At 37.6% G+C, this 17,677-nt stretch overlaps 3 protein-coding genes across 9 annotated transcripts; 1 reads left to right on the forward strand and 2 right to left on the reverse strand.

Moving 5' to 3' along the window:
- Positions 1 to 562: 562 nt before the first annotated feature.
- On the reverse strand, positions 563 to 2,613 carry LOC120257952 (ACT domain-containing protein ACR8-like). The gene is given in 4 exon segments (XM_039265260.1): positions 563 to 1,184; positions 1,473 to 1,577; positions 1,653 to 1,847; positions 1,849 to 2,613. Coding segments are annotated over 4 exon segments (1,335 nt in total). The 5' UTR covers positions 2,527 to 2,613; the 3' UTR covers positions 563 to 827.
- A 3,140-nt stretch (positions 2,614 to 5,753) lies between these two features.
- LOC120258321 lies at positions 5,754 to 11,823 on the reverse strand. Of its 7 annotated transcripts, XM_039265695.1 has the most exons (8): positions 9,484 to 11,823; positions 7,939 to 7,989; positions 7,009 to 7,275; positions 6,763 to 6,851; positions 6,523 to 6,672; positions 6,301 to 6,400; positions 6,126 to 6,227; positions 5,754 to 6,024 (listed from the first exon to the last, which is right to left on the reverse strand). In XM_039265695.1, exon 1 carries the CDS (start codon positions 11,573 to 11,575, stop codon positions 9,677 to 9,679), a length of 1,899 nt encoding a protein of 632 aa, XP_039121629.1. In that variant the 5' UTR covers positions 11,576 to 11,823; the 3' UTR covers positions 5,754 to 6,024; positions 6,126 to 6,227; positions 6,301 to 6,400; positions 6,523 to 6,672; positions 6,763 to 6,851; positions 7,009 to 7,275; positions 7,939 to 7,989; positions 9,484 to 9,676. The 7 variants fall into 7 exon arrangements, with proteins under 7 accessions (XP_039121629.1, XP_039121630.1, XP_039121627.1 ...); XM_039265696.1 differs by lacking the exon at positions 7,009 to 7,275; XM_039265693.1 differs by lacking the exon at positions 7,009 to 7,275 and having other exon boundaries at positions 8,241 to 11,823.
- A 4,265-nt stretch (positions 11,824 to 16,088) lies between these two features.
- On the forward strand, positions 16,089 to 17,358 carry LOC120259270 (LOB domain-containing protein 18-like). The gene is made up of 2 exons (XM_039266847.1): positions 16,089 to 16,585; positions 16,723 to 17,358. Exons 1-2 carry the CDS (start codon positions 16,214 to 16,216, stop codon positions 17,107 to 17,109), a joined length of 759 nt encoding a protein of 252 aa, XP_039122781.1. The 5' UTR covers positions 16,089 to 16,213; the 3' UTR covers positions 17,110 to 17,358.
- Positions 17,359 to 17,677: the final 319 nt, after the last annotated feature.

A 17,677-nucleotide genomic window follows, 5' to 3' on the forward strand; every position in this document is an offset into this window, starting at 1 on the left:
ATGGATTTTTTTTATTGAAAACATTAGAATATTTTCACCTTCATATCATGTATGATTTTATTATGAAAGAAGCCAGTACCAAAAATGGAAGAAATACATGGAAAGAGTAGTCCATGTTGTGAAAAGTGAAAACACAACAGACAAAAGTAGCATGAGCTAATAAGGCTGTCTCTCAGTTCATGAGTTATTTGGACAATGGAGACAAGAGGAACAAGTTTGGACTAATATATAACACTAAAAAAAAAAAATATTTAGTTCTAAACTTTTCATTTTAAGTTTGGTAAATAATAATAATATTACTAATAGTTGCAAAATAAAATTAAAACAATCCTTGTCAAAAAGATTGATGCACCAGATTTCACCAACCAATTAACCACTATTGATATTGATTTTGATTTTGATTTTGCCAAAAAGAAAGATACTGTAACAGGTCACATGCTTTTGAAAAAAACCGCAACAAACCATGCAAAAAAAACCTAATCAAAGTCTTTTCAACAAGGAAAAGAAACATAACTTCAAACATAAGGAAAAAAAAAATCATTGAGTCACAAAAGGAAGTTGGTGAGACTAAGCATTCTGTCCACATTGGAGACAGAATCAAATCAAACTCATGAAGCATCAGTAGTACTAAATAGTTCCCTGTTTTCCCACAATGTACAAAAAAGATTCAATGGCAAGACAATAATAATCAGATGGTTCTATTCTCTTGTAAACTTTGAATCCTTCTTTTTCTCATATGTACACACAAACACAAAAACCCAACCACTGTTTAATTGAAGTAAAGGAATGATATTCTGCACAAAGAGATAAGATACCTTGAAGTGGTCCTAAGAACAGGATCTAATGAGCCCCAAGTTGAATAGATTCCTCTTAACTAAACTGCCTAAATAGAAAAGCCCAACCCCGGTGGCCTCTTCGCGGTCAGGTCTCTTCTGGCAGACCTGTTCCCGTGGTTCTTCCTTGACTGTGAGTACGCCAGCTCCGATTCTCTGTTGTATGCCAGCAATGGTCTTGAGATCGACCGGGTGGCCGGCGGAGCCAGTGACATAGAACACATTCACTGTTATATTGTCTCGAGTTGAGACCTCTGCTCTTGTCACTGAAAGACCATTTTCACGGAATGTGCGTGTTACATCGGCGAGCAAACCTCGTCGATGGACTGTACATAGTTCGAGTATCAATCCCTGCAGTAGATTAGGAAAGCTCTTAGCAAAATTTCACTAAATATATATACTGGTTTTGTTATCATACAAAGCAAGTTCAAGATTCATTTTATCAGAAAAGGTAATGAAAGTGTGCATTTTGGAAGGAAGATTCTATCTGCTATGCAACATTGAATGGCAAAATTGCAATCAAATTTGGGCGAAAGTTGAAGATTTGAACTGAGTTGAATGAATGATGTAGTTCATTTCATCAAATTGTAGCTAAAATTGCAGGAAAATAGAAATCGTAGTGAAGTGTTAATGCATTACCTCGGATGCTCTTCGCTCAATAGCAGCTTGCAAGCACTGAATCACACGCTGCCGCTCAGCCTCTGAGCTGATCGGAGTTCCATCCTTGTGACGAATGTAAAATTCCTGGAGAAAAAAAATAAATTTCAGAAATAAGAACAAAAGATTTCAAAAAATGCAAGAAATTCCATTGAAACCAACCTGGTGAGCTCTATCTCCTTTGGTGTCGATAGTTCCATGAAAGACGACGTACTCCATGTCCGTCAGGGTGCAAACAATGTCGAACAAGAGCTTCGGGCGATCCCGGCACTGAACGTTCACGACTGAGTACCCCCTCTCGATCCAGTTCTGAACAGAGACGGATGGCGCCGAGCAGGACTCCTCGCCGCCAGTCGACAAATCTTTCGTAGTCCCGGTCCTCGAACATCATCTGATGCAGCCTTCGATCAGCGTTCACACCAACCACTGTAGCCGCAGCCGAAACGGTGGCCCTGGAGCTGCGAATGTCGTCATCCCCTTTGAGCACATTCCTAAGCCGTGCTTCAATGCACTGGATCCTCTGCGCATCGTCGGCAATCGGGGAATCAGAGCCACCCTCGTCCTTGATAAAGGCGAGGGACGCGATCCGGCCGTTGTGAGTCCAGACGGTGGCGTCGGATACGCCACATTGGAGGTCGGAAAGGACGGCAAAGACCTCCGATAACAGTCCTGGGCGGTCGGTGCCGGTGAGTTCCAAAGCTGTGAAGCCATTAAGAACTTCAGATCTCGCTGAGCCACCAGTGCCCAAAGACCGCTCGATATACGAAATAACGCGGTCGTCGGCGAGCTTCCGGCCGAGGTGGTCAGTGACATGGAAGACGTCCATGAACCAGCGGCCATCAGAGGAGAAGTAAGCCTTGTTAATTGAAAGGTTTAGGTCAGCAAGCGCCTGAATAGCTTCAAGGAGGACGCCATGTTTGCGAGCGCTATCCACCTTGACAAGTGTGGCCGTGGGGCAAACAGCATTGTCGATGACTACCCTCGGGGTGTTCATCCTTGTGACGAACTTCTCATACTCATCCAAGCACCAGTCCATGCCGGCAAGTTCGCCGGAGAAGAGAGAAGAGAGGAAGAGAGCTCTTGTGTTCTGGAATCGAGGGCGTTGGAGAAAGAGAAGGAAGCAAAGCACGCGTTTCATAGTGAACATGGGATGCGAGTTTGAATATTTAAAGTTCGAAACCCAGTGCTATGCCTATGCGTCACATGCACTGGCCCCACCTCTCGCCACTAATTCTGCCACTAATTACATTTTCTTAGTATATATACATTTTAATACTTAAATTTTTTTTCTTCATAAACTTCTTTTTAATAAAATGACAAAACTTTACTGCGAGGTGAAGATTGTCTTATCCGTATTCTTTATTAACTTAGATAATATAAATATCAAATATATTCAATTTAGATTAGGTAATAATTAACCATTGATTAATAACTATAATTAACGTCATAGTAAAGATTTCGTAAAGTTACGTGAAATAACCGAGAAGTTATTTTATTGAAAAACCTTAATATTTTTCGGACATGAATTAAAATATATATACGTGGGACAAGGCAGGCCCGGAATAAGGAGTGTATCTTGCACCGCAAGCGCAGAAAAGCGGAATCCTGGTCCCGCATCGTGTCTCGTTGCGGTAGTTGACACCTTCGTGTAAGATAACCACGCCTGTCCCTCAATACCTACTCTTCTTTACCTTTCTCCCAATCCTACCCTCACTAACGCCGGAATAAAGAGGGTAAAACAGACAATTCCCCTTCTGCCGCCAAACTTATTAGATGCCAATCATATCAAGTTACAAATCTCAAAGACTAGTCTTTCCCGTTGGATTCCCACCACGCGGCTTAACAAATATTCTCTAAAAAAGACTTTTGAACAGTGAGTGATTAGAGTAATCATTACGTTGTCCTCACGCCTAATGAAGGGTAGATTAGTAATTTAAAGGGACCACGGCCTGCACTCAGGCCAGGATCGAAGGAAGTGGTCACTTTGGAGGCATGAACTTCATGCATGACTTACGTGTTACGTGGCAGCTTCTAACTGGACATGTGTTCGGTGCCACCTCGAAGTTGGCTTCCGAGTTTCGGTGCCCGTGTCCGCACATGTGCCGGCATTAAATCATGTCTCCAAACGTGTGAAACGACATCCACTTCTACTTACGAAGCCCATTAACGCCACCTCACTCCACTGTAGAATACGGCGTTAGTATCCCTTTTTCTATATTATATATATATATATTTTTTTTAAAAAAAAGGAAAATAGATTGAAGATGGCGGGAAACATGAAGAAGGTTTCCCGCTAGTGTTAACACGTCAGCAGCGTTGGGGATGACGTGGAGACCAAGGATTGATCCTTTAAGGGTCAAAGGGACATGACTGACGAGGTAGGCCAGGTGGAGCATAAGGTAGCCACGTGGCAATAGCCTGGTTGGCCGGCCACTACTACGGTTACCGGCTGGTGGTTGAGGACCACCTACCATTCGCGCCTTCTCTTCTTTTTAGATTGTTTCCCGCCTTTAAATTTATGTATGAATTTTTATTTTTTATTTTGTTTAAATCACCAAACCAATTGATAAATAAATAATTATTGAATTTCTTGGGTTTTAAGTTTCAAAATGAATGCTAAAGTAAATGAACTCATGTGTTTCATCTAGTGACTAGTTTGAAATCTCATCTAACTCAGGCCAACTTATTTATCAAGACATTTATGTAAGAATTGGCATGGAAAATCTTTCAGAGGATATATACAGAACACAAGCTTGGGGTGGTGGCATTAATGCTTTCATGCAACACCCCATGAAGATCACATTGAATGGGTGGATGGCATGAATGGCGAGCTGGTAATTTAGGGAGCACATGGGGGGTCTAATTAAACCTTTCTCACCTTCCTGCTTGGTTCCTAAATATGTCCAGCAAGCATATGACAGTGATCATGTGATATGAGTTTCCCGATCTAACAATTGAAAGGAAAATTGTTTATTGTTTCATTTAAAATCAAATCCAGATGACATGAGGAAGTAACTGCTATGAAGTATCCAAGGCAATGGAAACAGTTAACAGGCCAGTGAAGATACATGTAGTACATGTTCCTGTTCATCACCCTTAAAAATTATATACCAGTGAAAGGTCAATTAAAACACCGAGGAAGGACTCTCGGAGAAAGTTATATATAACCGTTAAAGGCTTTATAAAAGTCGAATACATTAACAAATCCCTGATAATTCAAATTTTTCAAAAAATTAATCTTTTTATAAAATTATATTTTCACCTTTTATCTCTTCTCACTTTTTATTTCTTTTACTTCACCAATAAATTCACCGACATCAGCTATCCTTCAGATAAGTCCCTGGTGCCGGGGCGAGGGGCAAGCTTTCCGTGGTTGAAGCAAGCCAAGGTTGGTTTTGTAGGCCGAGAGCGTTTCCGGCCTTGAGCTCGGTCACCGGGGCTGAGCGGGGCTATGTTCCTGATGACCCACCAACCTTGTTCGATCACTAGTGACAAGATATACCAACCACAAGGAGTTGAAATTTAAAAAAAAAAAATTAATGAAAATAAATTAGTATTTTAAAAAAAACAAAAACAAAGTTGGAGCAGTTTTTTTTTTTTCTTTCAAATAAGGGATGTCATTTAAAAAGACAAATAAGGGAATTTTAAGGAGCAAAGCAATGGTTATTTAAGAGAATGTTTCATTTTTGATGTGGACTAATACATGACTTGCATGACTTACACAATCATGTACTGTTTTTTGTAAGGTACACACGCGCAACCCAAGACCCATGGTTAAGGAGGTACATGTTAAGTTAGTGAGCTCAGTGTTAGCCCTAATTGGGACAATCAAACTGATTGGTCAATTTACATTTAGATTGCATGAAAAAAATTCGTTTATGACAAGTTAATGAAAAATTTGCAAACCATCAATTAAATGCGATGTTTAGAGATTTCAAGGGTGTGTACACAAAATATAATATTTTCCTCCGCTTATACATAGTATACTTTTTCAAAGGTATATATATATGCGGAAACAATTACAAAAACCAAAGCCAGAATCACTTAAGAAAAGAAAATGTCCCCAGAACACTTCCTGCTAAAAAAATAAATAAATAAATAAATAAATAATAAATAATAAAAAAATTTAGTGTTTTTCCATTTCTCAAATTTGATATTCCCATGATCTAACAACGTAAAATTATTATAATTTGCAAGTATATTATCTGTGAGTGAATGCAACCGAAAAGCCAAATGATGGACAACAATGGAAACAATCACCACTACAGTTAAATTTCAACGCACTTGCATTGATCATCATCAGGCTTGAAAGGATTGCACATGTTTGCATCAAATTTCCAAATCATCAATAGTTTGTGAGAAGGAAAAGGAAAAACCAGGAAAACCGTAAAACCACTATCCTTTCATCACTTCTCCATGCTGAGCAAAAGGAGTAGGAGAAATATTCAAGGGCAATGCATGTGGAGCTTAAGTTCGGCAATCAGTTAAAATACGACCAGGCGCAAATATAACACTACTTCGATTAGTTCACATCCTGGAAATTAAAACATTCAAATTGGGCTTAATAACAGTTAAAATTTCAAGACATTACTTCAGTCAAAAAATATTTATATGCAGTCCAAGAGGAATACAGACCTGATGCCCAAGTGAAAACTACACCAGTTGAAGAAGCTTGAGCCTTGTAAGATCCATGTTGATTGATCATCCAACAGGACCACATAGTAAATGCAGTCAGACCTAAAACAACAATGATGATGAATTCAGCTTCAGAATACCTAACAATAATGACAGTCAAGTTTGTTGTTGGTACCAGAGTTGACGCTTTGATATCCATTCAAATCTCGGCCTGCTACCTGTGAAGAATTCAAGAACACCATGCAGATCTTGAAGTGAAAAATCCCCACCGTTACCTGTGATTGCAAAGTCTAAACTCATTAAACACATGAAAGCAAAATGTCTTTTAATCACCGTTTTTACGTACAATGATCCAAATGCTTTCCAAAAAAATTTATGTATCAGTAACAAATACAACCTTCTCATCAAACGCTCTCATAAAACATCTGATGGCCAGACAGCTATCGGATCTGACTTTTGATGAGTTTGAAATAAAGGAACATGGAAAAGGCAGCCAAGCAAAATCCGCTTTCAAATTACTGGCCGACTTCGGTGCTTGACCTTTAATCTTGTGTTCGACAAATTCAGCAAACAGAAGAAAATGTAAGCCTTCCTGCACAAACAGCTCAGCAAAATAAGTAAATCTCTAACAACTTACAATTCAGACAGCCTTAAACCCTGGTATTGACTATGCCTTGCCAATACAGCTGGTTTTCAAAATCACCATAAAGCTAGACACTCTGAAAACTGCAGTTAGATATCTGACTCAGTTTATATTACTGGAATAAAATAAATAAATACCAACTAATTTTCAGAACCATCATAAACATATGACAGTTTTTTTCTAAAAAGCAAGCATGCTATTGGCCTCAAACTTTGAGGCCCCAAAACAGATTAAAATTACCATCATTGGTGAAGAGTTGTCCACAATATTGCAAATAAATATCAATGAAAAGAACAGTCTGCATTAAAATATCATTGAAGCCGCTTATCAATGCTACTAATGAGCCATAAGAGATGGTGCTCTTCACAGTTATTCCAGCTCCATTTCTAATGGGATCGATTATAGGCCATTGGAATAAGTATATCATACAACTAATTAGGAAAAGACTTCTTTTCACAACAGAGGCAATCAAAATGTGGCTCAGCTGCCGATCGGTTGTTGGTTCATCTGAACAGCAATATTCACACATCAGTATAAAAATTGTGTATGAATGGTCAAATGATGAGATTCAATCAAAACCAACTTAGCAAAGTAAAACAGCAAATCCAATATAAAGAAATAAATTATTAACACTGTTTTTTAATCATGGAGCTTTCCTTTTTTTTTTTTTATGGGTACAAGTTTTGCTTCTTTTTTTTTTCTTTTTACTGTTTGTGTTTCGTAAGATTATGACATTGTTGCATAGAATGGGTTTCGGATAACATTTTGTTACAAAGTCCATTCGAATTGGGTTACACTGAGATAAATTGGGTAAAGTAAAATATTTACAACCAAGCAGACGCTGACAGGTTAACCAACCTCCTGGGTGCTAACCTAGTGTTTATGCGCAATGGATAAATACTTCATTCACTGATCGCTCAGGCAGTCACATGCTTAATACCACTTAAATGGACCATATACGAGCCTAGATAGTCTTTTTTTAATTATGATGGTGAGAATTGAACCATAAACTTGATTTTGAAGAGAAACACTCAAAATATCATACCACAAGGAGCAATTTGACCATTACAAATTCATGCAACAAAGAAAAATAAATCTATTTCTTGTCCAAATAAACAGGGTCACTGCTAAATATAAAAGCCTAACAGAAGAGAGAGCAAAGCTACAAACCTGATGATATCGAACAAATCATTCCAATAATCACAAGCTGAATGCCCGTAACTGCAGATTCCAGAATGAAAAGGTAATTACAATGCAATCAAGAGAAGGTAACCATTGCACTAAGCTTTTACGGATGTTAAGCAGTTAATCTTACAGAAATGCAAGTAAAATAGCAAACTGAATGAACAAACAAACAAACAGGAGACTCGTAGAAGAGGACATAAAAGCAGCAGCAGTGATAAATCTTCTAAACGTGGTTTTAGATGAAAAGAGCATTCACCAATATCTTAGGCTAAGAGGAAAAACTATACCTGCTTTCACTTTTACAGGCGCCAGCTGGGCAAATCAGCTTACAATTTTATCATGTCTTTCATTCCAAGAGAAGAAAAAACTCAAAGGAAAGTAAAATGAAAAAAAAAACCCTTGTTAGCTTCCTTGATTTGGAAAGGAAAAAGAATAGTTTTGGACAAGTAGTGTAAAAATTAGACTGAAATGAAACTATATATTGCTTTGGCATTTTACATGTATCCCAAGTAAAGTTGTTTCCCTTTTCTTTCATCATCTTCTATCCAATTAAACACAGCCTATATAAATAAACCCATATAGAATCCAAGACACATTTCTAAATTCTAATACCCACATTCAAGGGAAAGATAGAGGCACTTAAGAAAGCAGAAGTATGATTCTGTGATCTTTACAAGACAAGGTAGTTAATCGTAGTTTCTCAAGCTCAGCTACTAACAGGTCTAGAAAATACAAACTTCACAGTCAAGATTACAAAGGCATCTATAAGTAACCTCTGATTGCAATGAAAATGCAAAGGAGAGGCACAATAAGAATACACATGCAGGATTTCATATAGGCTATGAGGTGAACAGTTAGATGAGAAAATGAAATAGCATTGGACAACGTGTCTGCAGAACTAAATTCAGCTTTTGTATCAGACAATAGATGGAGTAAAAAGCATTTCTGGCATGCCTTTATAATTATACACGTGTTTAAGAAAACAGCAATGTTAGAGTACAAACCATATCAAAAACTAATAATATAAGGGGCAAAAATTAGCACATAAACTTGTCCATGTGATGCATGAGATTAAAAGAAAATGTAAATTGAGCATAATCTGCAAGAGCACGAGGAAGAATATGAAAATGAAAGCAGCAGAATATAAACTTCTAGAGATTACCATAGACCAAATAAAACAGGGAAGCTCATAACCTGTATGTATGCCAGTAACAAATGCATAAATCGGTACATCAAATACTGAAAAAAAGAAGGGTAAAAGCCACATATGAATAGATGAAGGTGTCTATAATAGCAAGACGGTTTACACAATACCTATTGTGCAAAAACAGTGTATGAGGTAACCACCTCCATATCATTTACATGAAACCAAATTCCGTTCAACTTGCAGAGAACCATAACCATGCTCAAACTGATATAATGAAAGCAGTCAAAATAAATTTATATTCATGAGTTGGGAGGTACACCCGAATGAATTGGGTGAAACAAAGGTAGCCAGAATATCCATAACCTTCATACGCCTGAACATACCTAGTAAACATGGCCGGTAGATAAAGGCAGTTTGCGTATAAAACAACCAACATTGCCACCTTGACCTTGAGGAACCTCCAATGAAAACACAATGACACCATGACGTGATTTAAGTTTCCCCAGTGTACAAAATTTACAAACACTTCCCCTTCACCCAGGAGAGATTGGAAGCATGCTCAATCTACGCATTTCTTCATACAATCCTGCCATGCCTAAACCCTCCATCCCCAGCATCCCCACCAGGATCTAAGCCACCTGGGGAATCATACCACTTTGCATTGTCGTGATAGAAGCCATCCACCTGAATGGCAACAAGATTTGTGTCTGCAACCATCGATCCATGATGCCTCAAGGGCTTTATCAATTTTGATTCTTCCTCCTCTTCCTCACCACAATTGAGAATGCTCTTCTCATCAAAGTCACTACAGTCTTCCTTCATTAACCACTTCTCCGACTTGCAGGACTCACTCATAAGCATCTTTCTATCTTGGCATTCTGCTGCCATCCTATCCCATGGCACAATAGCCCCTAGCGCTCGATCAAAGTCACTCTCATCCTCTTCAATAATCTCATTGCCTTTGCTGAAGACACTATCCTGCCCATCAAGGTGGTGATCATGGTCAGTTGTCCAATGCTGAACATCATCATCACCAACCACCAGAGGCCCATCAGAATGGTGGTGTTCACCTACACTTCTAAGCCTATGCAAGATATCTGAAAGTTCTCCAGACAGTGAGCCTAGCAGCTCTTGAGGCATCTTGGAAATCCTCCCCTCCAACAACCCAACCTCAACCCTAATCGCCTGAACCTGCTGCAGGACTGCCAAATGAGGGTCAACACCATCATCCTTTCCAAGAAGGCCAACAAAAGATTCAGGCTCTGTATCTTCTCTAATCCCATAAATTTCTGGATCCCGATCAAAGCCCCCTTTGTTACCAACCAACCGATGAATTATCCTCGCATTTCCATCAAGCGGACCTGGTTCGTGCCCGGAGTGCACCGCAAACAGTTTGAAGACAGCTGTGCCCTCCTCCTGGTACACAAAGGTCTTGTCTTTCTCATTGTAATTGGTAATTGGGACTATGGCGCGAATACGAAAGCCACAACCACATCGTTTGGAGGCATAAGGCTCCCTCTTTAAAACCCGAGCTTTCTTGGATGAGGAGCCAGTGGCAGACGAGGGCTCACCAGCTCGGTGGCATGCATAATCCTTCACCTCCGCCATGAAAGGTTTATACCGGATATACTTCTGCCGGATGCACAGCACCACCTTATGCTTGGCCGCCAGCTGCTGCAGTCTGCGCGGGACATCACTAGCGGGCACATCAAACGACTCCGTATACTCAAACCTTCGCCTCTTGGATCTCACCCCAGCAAGAGCAAAGTGTGCACCACCTCCAGCAGTTAAGGATGGCGAAGAACAAACAGGGCAAGCCGCAAGGCACACGCGGATGAACGATTCAGGAATGCCATAAAACTTCGCCCCAACAGTCCACGACTGCTTGATACGGTCGACAGTCTCCTTGAGCCCGAGATGCCGCAAGTCAGCATCGGCATGAGAAGCAGCAACAATGTCCTGCCACTGGTCAACATAGGAGACACGCTGGGAGGGGTTGTTCTTGAAATAAAGCACACCACCAGCGCCGGCATAGAGTTTGTCCTGGATACGCTTCCAGGCAGTGAGATACGCGGTATCCTCATTACGATCCTTCCACACCGACCTCCAGGACTTCAAAACCGGGCGAGGGGTAGCTGCACGGATCTCATCAGGAGTTGCGAGCCGCCCCTCTAGGATGCACCGGACCATAAGACCGTGAGACTCACGATTGAAGGTATAGAATTGGGAGGAGATGTGGGGAGCTGGGTCAACAAGAGGCGGAGGCGGAGGCGGGCGCTGCTGCTGCTGCTGCTGATCTGGAGCTAGATTAGGGTCAAGGGTCAAGGTCAGGGTCAGCGTTGCAGGGAGAAGAAGGGGATGGTTTGAGGTCAAGCTTGAGGTCGTCGTCGATATCGTCATCGTCATCATCGTCGTCGCGGAAGATGAGAGAAGAGAAGGAAGGAGGAGGGGGGTGGGGATCGGGGTCATCGTCATCGTCCATGAGAAGGAGTGAGTGGGGGAAAGGGGGAAGAAGGGGGTCGAGATCAGAGGAGTGATGAGGAGGGTTTAGGGTTAGGGTTTGGGATTGGGATTGGGATTGGGGATTGTGGGATTTGAGAAGAAGTGTTGGGGGCGTCATTGGGGTGACTGTCGGAGATGGAGATGATGACTTCGGCATCCCAGCGCGCACGCTCTGCTCCTCTCGATCAATTTCTCTCTTCTCACAAAAATACAATTCCATTGATTGCTTCTCTCTCTTTTTTTTCTTTTTTTTCTTTTTAAAAAAATAATATATATTTATATATATATATATATATATAGACCGCGAGTGAACTACAAATGTTTTGTGTAATATGAACCAATTAATCATTTCCAAACTCAATATAACCCATTTACCCTGTTATTAATTTTTTTTATATATAAATTAACGATAAGCATATTTTTTTTTCATTGTAATTAAGAACCAAGCTATGGTTCTTTGTTAATACTGTTTATTTACAATTTTTTATATATATATTTTTTCTAAAACGTCTGCAGATTATGTTGACTCCTGTATATATTGTTGGTAATGTATTCTATATATAATAATTATTTAATAAATATAAAGTAAGGGTTTGAAGACAAGGACGAGGAGGACGAAGCGCTGCCACGTGTTGGCTACTGCCCCGGTCGTCCGTTCATTGCAGATAAGATAGAATTTAGCTTTTCTTTTTATTTATCAGGAAAAATATATATATATATAAATATATATAATAACCTTTGTTGTTTTCTTCGGAAAGAGCTGTTATTGTCGGAACACCCAAAGATACACCGGTTGTTATTTATATATTTATAAAAATTCACTTAGTTAAATAAGCCACGTGTATATGATTTTGATTAAAATTAACCAACATGTGTGTGGGAGCAAATTTTAAAATATTTATTTATATAATATACCTCTCTATTCTATATAGACTATTAAATATTGTAAATTATATAAATACTTATTTTAATTTAAGTGTAAATATATAAAAAAAAAATTAAGTGTAAAGAATAAAATTAGATTAATATTTCTAAGGTATATATATATGTAAAGAATATTTACTAAATCACTGTTAAAATTTTTAGAATTTTGATGCAATGAATAAAATAAATTTAATATTTTTAAAAATATATATGTAACAATATTAATTAAATAATTATTAAATATTAAAAAATAAAAGTGTATATGCACTTTTTTTTATTATCATTAAATATGTAACATTATGTAACAATATGCATGTTAAGTAGAGAGGGTACACATGGTTTAATTGAAGGAATATACTAATATTTGTCTTTAATTTTATTTTTATTGTTTACAAAAATAAAACCTTTTGCTCTTATTTCCTAATTATCAAAAAAAATCGAGAAAAGTAGATAAACCATTATCAAAATATTATCTAGCTAAATGAACAAAATATTATCCAAGTGAAACTTTATATCTTAATTGAAAATAAATTTAAATTAGTTTTGCATGAAAAAAAAAAAGTAACAACGTTATATTTCCCCAAAAATAGGTTGACCAGTTGACCTCACAGTTAAGTTGGGCTCAAATAAGGGCTCAGTCTCATTCTCGAGCTTGTTAAAAATAGCCCAAGTTGGGCTCTAATCTCTTCATTTGCATTTGGGTTGAGTTGCTTGCACTGTGTTGGGCTCAAGTCAGGCCCACAATTTATAGAACAAAGATATATGAAAGAATGAGCAAATCGAACATTATACCTTTGGATTTTCCATGTTTTGTTGTATCTTTTAATAATTTCCTCACAATATGCATGCCATTTTGATTAAAATCTAATCAAATCAGTATAAATGTCTGATATCTTAAAAATATTCTGACAGAATTGAATAATCACAGAAAAATCATATGCAGACTTTATTAGAAATATATATATATATATATATATATATATATATATATATATATATAATGGAAGGACATCATTCCATAACTACATTATTCTTATGACATTAGTCAAATAGTCAAAATCCATTTAAAAAAATTGCCTATACAATTATTCCAATACAGATATGATACTTAACTATTTTTTTAATAATAATAATAGTGTTTTATGTTTTAACGTCTCACTTAGTAAATAAATAAATACCATCCTTCTATCATAGTGTAATGCTTTGAGTTTACATGTTTACAAAAAAACACAGAAATTAGAAGAATATATATATATATATTATTTATAATAAATAATAAACACATCTCAATGATCTCATTTAAGGTCCTTTAAAGGTTTATAAAAAACAGATATATATATATATATATATATAAAAAGTTGCAGCAATCAAAGAAACAAAGTGAAAATAAATTCTTATTCTCGTGCCTTTGTGATTTTCTCACATGTAAGCTTTCATATTGGAAAATTCTTTAGCCGCTTGCTTTAATGAGCACACATTCCCACGGCTTAAAGAAAAAAACAAAACAAAAAACAAAAAACTTATGATCAAGTGATCCTATGAATCCACAAGAAGTGATGGTGCACTGCTCCTTTGTTTTTGAGGTGACAACTGATGTGATTTTCTTTCCTCTCATTAATTAACTTCTATGCATGCGAGTAAAGTGGAATGACCACCTTTTCTTTGAGTCACTAATAATAATAATAATCATAATAATATATAATAAACATGTACTTATAGACATGAAAAAAAAATAGTATATCTAATATGTTTATATTAATATTTGATCAATCACTCAAATAAGATTGATATGTAATTAAAAATCACTTAAAAACAATACTTCTTTGTGTAATACACAAAAAACACTTCATGAGATGAAAAATAACTTGGATAAAGAATAACTGTATATAATGTAATATACACTAAATTATTATTTTTTTATATGATAAATATATATATATATATATATATATATTAAGAGAACCCATCATCTAGGGACTTTCCCTAGATTTCAAATCCAGGGACGTCCATAAGAAAGCTTATCTGATGAAAATACGACGGCTCTTATCATCGTAAAATAGTAGAAACCGCGTTTCTACGAGTCATTGACATCGATCATAAACAATGAAAAATACGTACATGATTTATATAATCAATCAACCATCGGATGATGATCCAACGGCTTAGATTTAAAAACATCCCTAAATTTAAAATCCAGGGACATCCCTAGATGATGTTTTTCCATATATTAATATATAAATATGCTCTTATTAGTTAATAATTAATAAGACCAAGACTGAATTGAATGATTAAAAACCAAAGAAGCAGCTCTGCACTGAAACCATTCTCTGACCTAAACTAGTTCTTCTAGTGCTACTCTTAATCCTCAAACTTAAGGTGTCCTTTTCAATCCTTTCAAAGTATACGTAAAAATATTGAATAAAATTAAAGCCTTGAGAGATTGATTGCTTTTAAACAGAATGGACGGCCTAGATCTGATTATGATGATCAGTGTCTTTGAAACTTGATGGGCAGTACCGTCCTTTTCCCAGGCAGGACACTCAACCGGACGGCGCGGCGACGCGCCGTTATCAACTGTTCTCAAATAATAAAATTATTTTTAAAAAATGTATATATTGTACAAACGTGGGACCCACGAGGGACGACACGTAGACTGGTCTCTGTGGGCCCTGCTAGTTTTTTTTGAACGGCGAACTGAAGTTTTGACTTTTGTTTGTGCAAAAGCTAAGACCCCCTTGAATAAATCAAAATTTGAAACAAGTCCTGAAAAATTTATTTGCTTAATGAAGAGGGTGGGTGAGATAATTTAGATGAGTAAAAGCACTTGTTAATTAAGGAAGCTTACTAATATCACACTTGACTTAATCCCTGAGAAACAATTAATGTCCATAATGTGGGATCATGACAAGAAGGTGATTAATTAATGAATTAAGACAAGGATTACAAGATACCGTGTTTGAAACAACTTGAACTTAAGTGAGTAATCACTCATGGTTACTTCAAGTATCAACAACATATTTTTCTACATGAAGGAACAAATATTTTCTTTTTTGCAAGTGCCATCCTAAAGTTCAAAAGACAAGAATGGACAGCTCACCTTGAAAATTAAAAAAATATATATATATATATATACTGGCTAGCTCATTAAAACCCTAAACTAAACAAGTATTTTACGTGCATGATAAAAATATGGGTAGAGACTAGAGAGAAGCTGATCAAAGAAGACAAAAGGTGGCGTCCTTTGGCTTCTACGCATCATAAAGGCAACAACACCATCCCTAAATGTGAAACTAGACACGTTTCTCTCTTTCTTTCTCTCTTTGTCACACGTGGGAAGGACCAAATAAGTGAAGATAAGGGAAATGAGGCAGTTGAGAGTTGCTGCATGGTAAACAACACATCACACACACACAGAAAGGTTGGAATTTTTCTCTGTGCCTTGCTTGCTTCACGCAAGGGGCTAACTAGAGAGAGAGAGAGAGAGGTAGGGTTTGCACCAAGGCGTGGCTTTAAAGGCTCATCAATACAAAGAAAGGAAAAACAAACAAGAGGAAACAGTAACCCTTACAATAGTATAGACCCACCACAAATAGTTAGGACAAATTTCCTCCTAATAGATCACCCTTCACTCTCTCTTCCAACCCTCTCTCCTTTATCTCATAAGGTCCAAAAACACCACAAGAGATCATGAGTGGCTGCACTAATAGCACCAGTGGCAGCAGTAGCGGCGGCGGTGGTGGTGGTGGTGCAAGCGGTGGTGCAAGTGGTGGTGGTGGTGTAGGAGGAGGAGGAGGAGGACCTTGTGGTGCATGTAAGTTTCTAAGAAGAAAGTGTGTGAACGGATGCATCTTTGCACCATACTTTGATTCAGAGCAAGGAGCAGCTCACTTTGCAGCAGTGCACAAGGTCTTTGGCGCTAGCAATGTCTCCAAGCTTCTTCTCCATATTCCAGCACACAAACGCCTCGACGCTGTTGTTACAATCTGTTTCGAAGCACAGGCCCGTCTCCGTGATCCTGTTTATGGTTGTGTCGCACATATCTTTGATCTCCAACAACAGGTGCATTTTCCATAGTTTTACAAACTTCATACTATTCTTTTTTCTTTTTTTGGATAAAGACTTCATACTATTTTGATCCTGTCATTACAACTTATACATGTATGTATTGTTTTTTTCTTATCCTTTGTATGTTGAAGGTGGTGAATCTTCAAGCAGAGTTGTCATATTTGCAAGCGCACTTAGCTACATTGGAGCTACCTTCACCTCCACCGCCACCGCCGCCACCACCGTTGCTTGCTCCATCACCTTTCTCAATATCAGACCTTCCTTTCACGTCTAGTCCGCCGACAACTCTAGACTTGTCAACACTGTTTGATCCATTGAACCAACCACAATTGGCATCACAGCCGGTGCAGCAGCATGGAAGTAGCAGAGATAGAAGTAGTCTTGCTGATCAGATCAGCTCTGGAGGAGGTGATCTTCAAGCATTAGCTAGAGAATTACTTCATAGACATCATCATCATCATCATCATCAGCATGCAGCTTCTAGCCAGTCAGAGCCTGCATCATCTCTACCAAAGTGATCATGTTCACATTAATGTTGTTGTTGTTGTCACAGTTGGTCACTGTTTCATTTGCTGAGATAGATAGAAAGAAAGGCTTTTATATATAATCTTTCAGTTTGTAATCTATCTTTTTGATGAGGATTGATGTAGCTGGTCATTTTGATCCTGAGCATGCATTGGTTCTTTTTTTGATGTTATTAAGCCAGCAATCATTCCCTGGTCTTGTATTCATTAATGAGGATGAACAGGTACGCCAGTACTTTGAAGTGAAAAATTAAAGCTCTGTTTGTATATGTTCATCATTTATGCTCATAAAAAGCCTGAAATGAATTTGTTTTTGAGTATTGTTAGAATTACAATTTACAATTAGTGTTGGTCATGTTTTAAAAAAGGATTACATGCATGTTTAAGTAGTGGCGTTAATTAGATAATAAGATGAATGTTAATCAGTTTGTACGTACCTGACTTGTAGTGGTATATAGAGTGAAGAACATTAGATATCATTGCTACTTTTTTACATTATATTTAATTGAATTTATTTGACCAGGCTGACTTTTGTGAAAAAAAATTGAACTGCATGTCATTA

The sequence above is a fragment of the Dioscorea cayenensis genome, chromosome 4, assembly GCF_009730915.1.
Source record: "Dioscorea cayenensis subsp. rotundata cultivar TDr96_F1 chromosome 4, TDr96_F1_v2_PseudoChromosome.rev07_lg8_w22 25.fasta, whole genome shotgun sequence".
Taxonomy (NCBI): domain Eukaryota; kingdom Viridiplantae; phylum Streptophyta; class Magnoliopsida; order Dioscoreales; family Dioscoreaceae; genus Dioscorea; species Dioscorea cayenensis.